The 10831-nt window shown below is 37.8% G+C and overlaps 1 protein-coding gene across 1 annotated transcript; it reads right to left on the reverse strand.

Annotated features, from left to right (window-relative positions):
* Positions 1-613: 613 nt before the first annotated feature.
* On the reverse strand, positions 614-7921 carry LOC120984434 (interferon-induced very large GTPase 1-like). The gene is given in 4 exon segments (XM_040413357.1): positions 614-1661; positions 1664-2000; positions 2002-3316; positions 3318-7921. Coding segments are annotated over 4 exon segments (7236 nt in total). The 5' UTR covers positions 7895-7921; the 3' UTR covers positions 614-654.
* Between the last annotated feature and the right edge of the window lie 2910 nt (positions 7922-10831).

The following is a 10831-nucleotide window of genomic DNA, read 5'->3' on the forward strand; positions in this document are numbered from 1 at the left end:
TAATACCCCATTTTAGGCTACTTTCACACTAGCGTCTTTGCTGGATCCGGCAGGGCTCAGCAAAAACGCTTTTGTTACTGATAATACAACCGTCGGCATCCGTTATGAATGGATACGGTTGTATTATCTTTAACATAGCCAAGACGGATCCGTCATGAACTCCATTGAAAGTCAATGGGGGACGGATCCATTTTCTATTGTATCAGATAGTGTCAGACGGAAAGAAAACCGCAGCTTGCTGTGGTTTGTTCTCCGGTATGAAAAAGCAACCAAATGGAACCGAATGCATTTTGGAGCATTCCGTTCTGTTCGGTTACGTTTTGTTCCCATTGACAATGAATGGGGACAAAACTGAAGCATTTTTCCGGTATTGAAACCCTATGACGGATCTCAATACCGGAAAATAGAAACGCTAGTGTGAAAGTAGCCTAAGATTTGAGCTGTTTATACATTTCATCCATTGTTGGTATCATTGCCAATATGCTTAACCCATATTACCTGTTACACATCATTTTACTTAAAAAAAATACTAGTAATTACAATATCATATTATAATTATATTGCCGTGGCGGTTTCACACTATAATCTGTCTATTTGGAGACTAAATGCAAAAAGTCATCTTAAGAAGACAACTTGAGTTATTGTTTTAGTTTACTACATCATGTTTTCTATCTCTCTAATGGCATCCTGCTTGGTTATATTTCTCCACTGTGAAGGAATCTCACCTCTCCCTTGAAATTTTAAATTATAATATTTCTCAAAATCAGATTCAAAACGGCAGGTCACCCATTTCCAGTAGGATAAGGCAGAGTTGTCAGGAGTAATAGACCACTCACTGTAAGGGGGTCCTGCAGTTTTATAGTTTTTGTAGGGAAAACGTATACTTTCATTGTCATCTTCTATGTACCATATATTACTTGATACTACAGTAGTGCAGATATCCGTGGCAAAATGGTTGGTAAGATGCCACTTCTCACCTCTTAAACCACTTGGACGATGGTACTTCATACTGTGACATCCATCATGTGTACTTGTAGTATGTGTGCAAATAGCGTGACAAAATGGACACTTTTTCCAGCATCCGGGAAACTGGTCAAATAAAATGGTGAAGGTCTTTTGTTTAAGGGTTTGTAGATCACATGCAGATAACTCATCTTTAAGGTTTTTCACTACTATCTGTAAAGCCTTTGTCATTGCCTCCTTAAGGAAACCTATATCAGTTATGTTCTGATATTGAATACTTTTCAAGTCATTTGAGGACAGCTTCATTTCATTCTGAAGCTTTTGGCAGAAACTTTCCAGCCATGATTTAACATTTCCACGCTTGTCTGTAACCTCCGCAGTTGACTTATCGATAGCTTTTGATACAAGTGTCTAAAAAATCCACTTTAATGTTGAAAATCTCTGAAATCTTTGTCTTTTACAAATCACGTGAACACGTTCTTTGATAAAGGCCTGAACTGCTGATTTCGGATCTTTGATGTAGTTAATGTAATCCTGGAAACGTTCCTTTTCTGCCAGTGACTTAAGTAAACAGTAGTCTAGTTTTGATCTGTTCCCATTTAAAGAAGGATCATTGCTTTTCATGTCCCCAGCTAACTCAAGTGCAGCCTTTTCTGTCACTTCTTGTTGGATGGACCCTTTTAATGTATTACACAATAATCAGCTAGTGAAGCAGTTTCTTTTTCTTTGCAGGAGATTTTAAAACTCTGCCAGAATTGATCCTTTTTACCTTCCAAGTAAACAAGAGGATTGTTAGCTTCTCTAAAAGCATCTGAAATGCGGATAAATCTTCTGGCGGCAATTTGAGACAAGAACAGTGATACATACAGCTTATATTCTGTCAAAAATTTAAACTTTTTATCCAGCATGGTGTATATTTCCTTGTTAATCGTATTCAAAATTTCATGAAAATAGATACACTGATAATCCATTATCTCTTGCTCTTTTTTTTCAATATATTCATTAACTCGCTTCTTTAGAATATATGTTGTATGTTTTTATCTTGTCTTGATCATCATGGCTGAGTGTTCCAGAGGAAAACACCTTTGAAAAAAATCCTCGTTTACCCTCAATATACTTGGAGAACACTGCAAGAAAATCCTTCCAATTATAAGAATCACGAATTGTATCAACAAGATTGGTTTCTGTTTTGAAGCGTTCTAGGAAAACATTTTCTAAGTCTAGGTGGATCTCAGGACGCTCAGGCATGTTTATTGTGTTAGTTACTTCAGTAATCAAGTCATTCCACATGTCATTAAATTTTTCCTGCAATTCCTCATCATTAAGGTTTCTTCCTTTCAAAGTCAAGGCCAGGTTTTTGCTTTTCTCAAACATTTCATCTTCATATTTTTCCTTAAAAATGTTCATTTTTGCACTATTATTTTTTGCTGTCAATAGTTCATCAGCTTTTTTCTTCATCTCTTCTATGATATCACTTTTAAGAGTAGAGAGTCTATTTTCTGTATTTGCTCTCCATTGCACTAACATTTCACTATCTTTTTCTTCTGTAAAAAATGTATTCAGCTCTTCCTGAATCGTTTTGTATTTCGGTTCAAATTCCTTGGTTAGAGAAGCCACATTTACAGATTTTATCACATTATTGTGAATTTGGTTGTTGATTTTGCTTTGAAGCGTCAGCATGTGCTCTCTTAAAGACCATGCCAATTGACTGTATTTAGTTTCCAGTTTGCTATAAGCAGCAATTTCAAGAGAATTCTTAAAACTAAAAACAAAGTTTTCGTTAAGCAGCGCACTCCATAGATCATTAACACGTGATTTAAACATTGAAATGCTCAAAATATTTGCATGTTCTTCCTGTTTCCCTGACTGGAGTATGATCTTCTTTAACTCTTGGACATTTTCACTGTAACTTGGATTTGGAGGGGCCATAGGTGGGTCACCTTCCCACAAATGGGCAAAATAGTGAATATGAGTGTTGACATCAAACTGAATGACATCATTGAAACAAGTGACATCACACTGCTCCTGCTGCGCTGCACACAATGTCATTTCATCCAGTTTCTCTTGCAATCTTCTTCTTCCCTCCATGTTTTTTTCTTTGGCTGTGATCTCACCAACATTTTGATGAACAAATAAACAGCTTGGTCTTAAGTTCACTTGTTTCATTCTGAGAAATGCTTGAACAGCAATCTGTAGAATGTCTTGCATTTCGGAAGGATTTTCACCAAAAATATTAATTACAGTGATGTTACCCAGGCCAATTACAAATGTAGCCAATTCATTATCATGGTTCACTGAATTATTCTTTGATAGTTCTACAGCTCTTAAACCTTCGGTGTCTACAACAAGCACATTCAAATTTTAGTTCTTGTTTAAGTTCTTCATCAACCTTAATAAGTTGCATAAACGCTCCTCGAGTACATCTACCAGCACTCACTGCAAACTGGAGGCCAAACATAGCATTGAGTAAAGTGGATTTACCTGTACTCTGAATACCTAGTACAGAAAGGACATACAGCTTTTTATCTCCTAACAGTCCTATCAATTCATCCAGAACAGCTCCTATCCACTTCAATGGTACATGTGCAGCATCGCCATCCATAAGCTCTAATGGATACCCTGAAACCATAAGATGTGCTGCAATTTTAGGCAAAGTGAAAAAGCTTTTATCTTTTTCAGGGAATGTTTCTAATGCTTCATAAATTTGTGCCAGTTCTCTGAGAATATGTTCAAGCCCAAATGTTGAGATGTTGATCTTGGTTGATAGTTGTTCCAGGTTGTTTTCAATTTTTTGTATTACACGCTTATTTTTGCCCTTTTGCTTTTCCACTTTTAAATCTGACCAAACATTATGATATTCATGATAGAGAGTTGATAATGTTTCTGAAGACAAATCATCCAAAAACATTTTAAACCACTGAAGAAAATATAATTTTGAGCCCTGAGCATTTGAGTGTAGAATATTTAGGAGAGATCTCATAAAGTCATTTAAAGGAAAAGCTTTTTGTATTTGACTGTTTCTTAGCGCTTGTTTTTGAGACTCAATGTCACTCCGCTGTTGCTCAATGCTCAAATTATTTTTTCCCTTGAGCCTAGTGAGTTCCTTATCCTTTGTGCACCACATATGCCACAGATCACCTTGCAATGGCAGAAATGCCTCCTTTATAGCTGAGAGCTTTTTTTCTTTTAGTAGGGACAGTAGAACCTCTGCGTGATCTCTTCCTTGCTTGCACTGCTCTTTGTCCACATCCACTATAAATCCATGACTTCTGGCAATGCTTGCACATTTGTTAAGAGAGTGTCTTTGATTTGAACTGGCCAATAATGATTGTATTGTAGTAGCTACTCTGTCTACCATATCTGCTTCATTTCTGTCTCTTAACCCTATTTTTAATTTAGTACCAGGTTTTGGTGGAGGACATTCCTTGTCTGCAATAAGACAGATTAATGGTGTGGGAGATCTCACTAATCGCTGCAGAACTATTTTACCATGTCCTTCCCTTGCATCTCTATCATTGAACAAAACTAAAATGACTGAGGAAATCTGCTCTAAAAATTGTACTTGTTTGTCATGGTCTCTAGCATCACCATGTAGATTGGTAAAGGCAATGCAGTCATCAAATGCATCATCATCCTTCCCACCTGGGCAATACCAAGCAATTTCTGTAATGCCATTCATTAGCAAAGAGTTCTTCGTGCTTCCCTTGCAATGGCGGTGATAGAAGATGTCATGTCTTTGTTTACTGATCAGCCAGTTGATTATTTGTGACTTAGAAGAAGCTGATGGACCAAAGCGAATGAAAGATACAATAGGAGTTTCAGCTTCAGTAACACATTCGTTGCTGGATGTTTCATCCCTGTTCGCGCCACTTTTTGCTTTCCATTTCTTTTTAACTTCTTGAAAAGACCAAAGAGGAAACTCAATGAGCTTTGTGCTGGGATTTCTTACCAACAGCGGTACAGCAAACTGACAAAGTGAGAGTTTTGTGTAAATATACTGCCTCATAAAGTCATTAGCACAATGAAAAATTGCCATCTGCATATCCATAGGGTGAATAGGTTGCTCTTGGTTTGCACTTTGGTTTTCAAATTCCTCATTGCTGTCATCAAGGAAATCATCTAAGAAATCTTCCGATATGTCATTTTTATCAACTTTATCATTTATGGTCACTATATTCTTTTGAGCGAGATCATTAGCACTTTTGTACTGTGTATATCTAGCACGATAGTCCAACATGAGCAACTTTTGTAGATAATGGAAGGAAAGTTGATGTTCTCCTAAAGTCAGTGTTTCAGACATAGAAGATCTACATATCTTATGAAAATCAGCCGTTTTCATTTTTTGTGGATAATATTTTACAAGGTCAAGCCTCTTTAACAATTGCAAAAAATCTTTGTCCATGTTGCTGCTGTCAATTTGTTCATCAGTGTTATTAAGTCTAATTTCATCCTGACAGATATTTTCCAGCTCTTTAGCAATTTCATCTGAGCTAAACTCCTTTCTTAATACAATTCCATAGGCAAATTCTCTTAGATTATCTTCCATTTTGCTCCAATCATAACATTCAGAACGCTGATGAATGATTTTGTTAACATTAGATAAGATATCACCTTCTAGATGACTTTTCATGAAATTCAATCGGTCTGCTTTCTGTTGAGCAGTCATTTCTTTGTAAACACCAGCAAATTTTAACCCTGTGTACAGGAGAAAAGCTTGTGCCCGTTCAGCACATTGACCTTTCAGGTTTGCATATTCTTTATGGACTTCTTCTATGTTGTTTTGCAAGATATCTATATCATTCCGTCCTAGAATGTTACGAAAGTAGAGATTTTTTATACAGTATCCAGAGTTATTTGCAATGAGGAGCACCAGTAATTCAGAATCTTTTTGTTTTGTCTTCCTCATAGTTTTTAAAAACGAATAAAGTGAGCAACCGATATGCTGGGTAGCTTTTATCTTAGCTTGGAATTGTTCTTCTGTAGATGATGACAGAGAAAGTGTTATCTGAGAAAGATTTTCTTTTGATTTCTGCAAAACATCAAGGAGCTCCTTAAATTCAGAAAGATGGATCTGATCAAGTTCATTCTTCTCTGAATTATAAATCCACCTCATAATAAATGAAGCATCAGAAAAACTATCGACTGAATAAATATGTGGCTCAAGTAGTTCTTGCAGTGAAATTTTTATGCGATAGACATCTTTCTCCTTACTTTCTTGATATTTCTTAACGATGCTAAGCAAAAATTCTTGAAGACCTTTATCTGACAGGCACAAATTCACCCAAGCGCTGTAACTTCTTGTGGTTTCATTCAGTGTTTGTTTAAAGTCACTTAATGTTTTCAGATGTTCCTCAGAATCCTCAGCTTTCCAAGATTGCATTTCTTGCAAGAATATCTTAGTTTTTTCTAAAGCAGTCAGTAAATCTTCTCCAACCATTGTTTTTGAAGTCAGACCAGTTGATGATGTGTAAGAATCATTTAAACATGAAGCAAGTTTCATGGCATCTGTGAACTGATCCCTGTGATTACTCACAATAATTTCCCAAACAGGCATGAGCTGAAATCCACGATCTATGACACTCCATGTCTTGTTACTTGCTATAAGACCTGATCTCCAATGAAAGAGAGAATCAACTTCTGAAGGACCCCCTGTTTTGGTGGAGAAGAACTGAATATCTTTCTGAAATTTGGAGATTGTTGATTGGTCAATGGAACCATATGTATTTGTTTTTGTTAAGTCAAAATCTCCTCCACTTCCAGCATAACTAGCACCAACATAGAAGTTTAGTGCCTCTGATGTCATTCTTTTAGCTTCTTGCATCTGATTAGATGTAATGCTTTCCATGGAAGCTTTCCACCAGTATATTCCCCCAAAGTGTACAGGGCCTAGGTTAGCATGAGAGCCAAACCTCTGGAAAAAATCTGTACATTTCATTCTTATGCCTTGTTTACCTGAATCTATGGCAATTAGTGGTTCAATGTCTTTTAATGCATTTAGTGCACTCTGCGAGAGTTTCATCTGGTCCTTAGTGAAGTAGCAGGATGCTAGTGGGATGTAATTGTATCTTGTTGTACAGACATATTGTTGTTGACTAGACTGTTTACTGGTTTTATCAGATTCTGAATCTTTGCTATAATCTGTACCGATTTTTAGACCGAATCCCATGAAACTAAAATTAACTGAGCTACTTAAACTTAAACCTACTTTTTCAACAGTTTTCTTAAAACTGGACTCCTCTATTTGGGATGTAAATTCCTTTTGTTGAAAAACTGGACTTTGCTCTGGTCCAAGAAGTTGGAAACCCTCTGGAATACATAGCAGTGGTTCACGTTTCTGAAACACATCATTAATGTTTTTTGTTTGGAAAATTCCTTCAAGTGCCAAACCCCCAGAAGCATATCTAAGGAGGTCTTCATCTTTTATATTGTCAGATTTTTTAAATGATTCTCCCATGAACTTAATCTGTTTTTCATAGTAATCTATAAGATCCACTATAGACTTTTCCGGTGGTGCTGAACAATCAGAAGGTATTTCTAGGGCTTTACGAATTTCTTCTTCCCTCTGCTTGACCATTTCATCATGTCGATCTTTTCCTTCAGATCTTAATGTTTTTAGCTCAGTTATTACCTTTAATGCTTGTTCGTTCTTTTCTTTCATTACCTGACGTCGCTTCTCTTGCATTTCCTTAACATTTGTACTGCTATCTGGCACATTGCATAGTTGACGTAAAGCTCTTTTTTCCCATTGGTAACGGGTCTTCTCCTCTAGTAGCGAGCAGTCTTCAGGCTGAATGCATTTTATTGATTGTATATTGTTAATGCCCAGGTTTTCTTCAAGCACACCGAGCCAATACTCAGGATCCAAGCCAGTCTCTCTAAGTCTATTGACAAGCTCAACATCAGAAGAACTCCCATCGTGATGTCCTGACATTTCCGCAGAGCTGAAAGGAAATAATGAAAAAGGTTACGATAATGAAAATTCCCAAAATGTTTTATTAGGATATGAGATCAAACGGTAATTTAAAATAGTAATTAAATATTTTTTCACCACAAGAGATAAATATGTTCTTCTTACAATAGTCTATCTATAGCAGATTTTAAAGTGTAGGCACGATAGTGTTATGCCTTCCTTACTGTATACCTGTGCCCCACTGTGGATCTAGATCATGAGAATGTTTTATTTTTATTTTTTTAAACCTAGGATGCTTTTATTACCTAATTTAAAAAATGCATTAATCAAAACCCATATAAGCATCTATCTTCAGGGGCACAGTCCCTGACCTGTGTGTGGAGGAGCCAAGCCCAACATCAGCATATCCATTTCTGTTATTTTCTTGTTATAAAGGGCACCTGTCAGCAGATTTGTACCTGTGACACCGGCTGACCTGTTACATGTGCACTTGGCAGCTAAATGCATCTGTGTTTGTCCCATGTTCATATGTGCCCATATTGCTGAGAATTTTTTTTTAATATATGCAAATGAGCCTCTAGGAGCAACGGGGGTGTTGCCATTACACCTAGAGGCTCTGCTCTGTCCCTGCAACTACCATGCCCTCTGCACTTTGATTGACAGGGCCAGGCAGGCATTATCACATTTACACTGCCTGGTCCTATCCATCAAAGTGCAGAGGGTGCGGCAGTTGCAGAGAGAGCAGAGCCGCTAGGTGTAACAGCTACACCCACGTTGATCCTAGAGGCTCAATTGCATATAATTATTCTCAGCAATTCGGGCACCATATGAACATGGAACCAACACGGATGCCTTCAGCTGCCAAGTGCATCTTAGATCTCAAAACAGGAAATTGCATATGTGAAAGTAGCCTTGCAGTATGGCAGCAGGTTAAACTGACTATGCAGTAGCACATAGCGTTGGACATATTTTTATTCAAGGGTACAGTCTGAGGCATATTTTCCATTTAGGGATGCAGTGTGGGATACATGTTTATTCAGGGGCACTTTGTGGAGAATATATTTTTTATTTAGTTGCAAGGGGTATTTTTTATGAACTTGGTTCTAGTGTTGTATTACTGTTATAAACTTGGTTCTGTATTTATCAACTGACCAAGATTCTGGGGCTCTATGTACGTATGTACTGATCTTGGTTCTGGTGCTATTTGTATATTATGGACTTGGTTCTGGTGTTTTATTTATGTAATAAGCTTGGTTTGGTGCTGTATATATGATATGAACTTGGGTCTGGTGTTTTATCTATGTAATAAGTAGGGGCGGACTGGCCATAGACTTTACAGGGAAATTTTCAGGTGGGCCAAAGCCCAAGGGGCCGCCTGAGCCCTCCTTATGGCCAGCCAGTGGAAATTTTTTGGGATGTATTTTGTGCTGCTGGCAGTATTTTGTGATTGTCTGTGGTATTTGGCTCTGTTGGGATGGTATAATGTGCCACAATATGGTATTGCTGGCCCTGCCTTCCATCCATTTGGACCCGACTACAAAACAGCGCCACTTTTAGTATTTTTTCCAGGGCCACTTTAAGTTCCCAGTCTGCCCCTGCATGAAGGGAAATGTATTCATGGTGGGGGATGGACCCAAGTTTGGATAATTTATAGGAAATTAGTTATGTACCATAACATTATTTATATAACATTATTTAGAGTCCACATTACTATACTGTGAATTTGGAGTATTGCAATTATTTTATTTAGTTATGAAAGTACAAATAATTTTCCTCAGTGTGCTACCCACACGTATATCTTTGTAGATAAAGTAGGAAAACTGTTGTTAAACGTTTGAATTCTGCCTCTACACCCTTGTCTCTCATCCTCAGCCTCCACACCTTATTAGATAAGAGAAACATAGAAACATAAAAAACATAGAATGTGTCGGCAGATAAGAACCATTTGGCCCATCTAGTCTACCCAATATACTGAGTACTATGAATAGCCCTTGGCCCTATCTTATATGAAGGATGGCCTTATGCCTATCCCATGCATGCTTAAAATCCTTCACTGTATTTGCAGCTACCACTTCTGCAGGAAGGCTATTCCATGCATCCACTAATCTCTCAGTAAAGTAATACTTCCTGATGTTACTTTTAAAACTTTGCACCTCTAATTTAAAACTATGTCCTCTTGTAGCAGTTTTTCTTCTTTTGAATATCCTCTCCTCTTTTACCTTGTTGATTTCCTTTATGTATTTAAAAGTTTCTATCATATCCCCTCTGTCTAGTCTTTCTTCCAAGCTATACATGAGATGGACAAACCTTGGCTCCTGAGGATGGCCGCCGTGTTGGACAAGGAGGAACTGAAAATCTGCCAGCTCAGGGATCATCACAATTCCCTAGTTAACTTTCTGGGTGCTCCTCTGCTTTTGCAGGAGTAAAAAAACAAACACCAGCCATCTAATAATTGGTCTCTTTATCTCGAGAATGTGGCTGTCTTTTCCAAACCATCAAGAGGCAGACAAGCAAGGCTGGGACATGGGGTAGGTAGTGTAGGCACACTTTGTGGGCGCCATGAAACCTCAGGTTTGAGGAGGCACAATTTAAATATTTATAGAATTCTTGACAACTCTCCTAGAACATCTAGCAGGCTCCTGGAAAAAGGTAAGACATCCTGGACTCCCAGAAGAGCTGTCAAATCTCCCTCATAGCTTATGCGCTTCCTGAGCTCTAACTGTATGTGGTACCAGGATGCTACTGCAGTCGTCAGGGTGTACGGCAAGGGGTCCCTTAAAGTAAATGTTTCGTGACGGCAGTTGCTACAAAGCAACAATGGGACAGAATCCCTTAAAGAAATGGTGTTGGTGGTACCCAGGTGTAGGAATGGCCGAAATGGTATAGGGTGGCCTAGAATGTCCCTTTAAAGGGAACCTGTCACCAGGATTTTGGATATAGAGCTGAGGACATGGGTTA

Source organism: Bufo bufo, unplaced genomic scaffold (genome assembly GCF_905171765.1).
Source record: "Bufo bufo unplaced genomic scaffold, aBufBuf1.1, whole genome shotgun sequence".
NCBI lineage: Eukaryota > Metazoa > Chordata > Amphibia > Anura > Bufonidae > Bufo > Bufo bufo.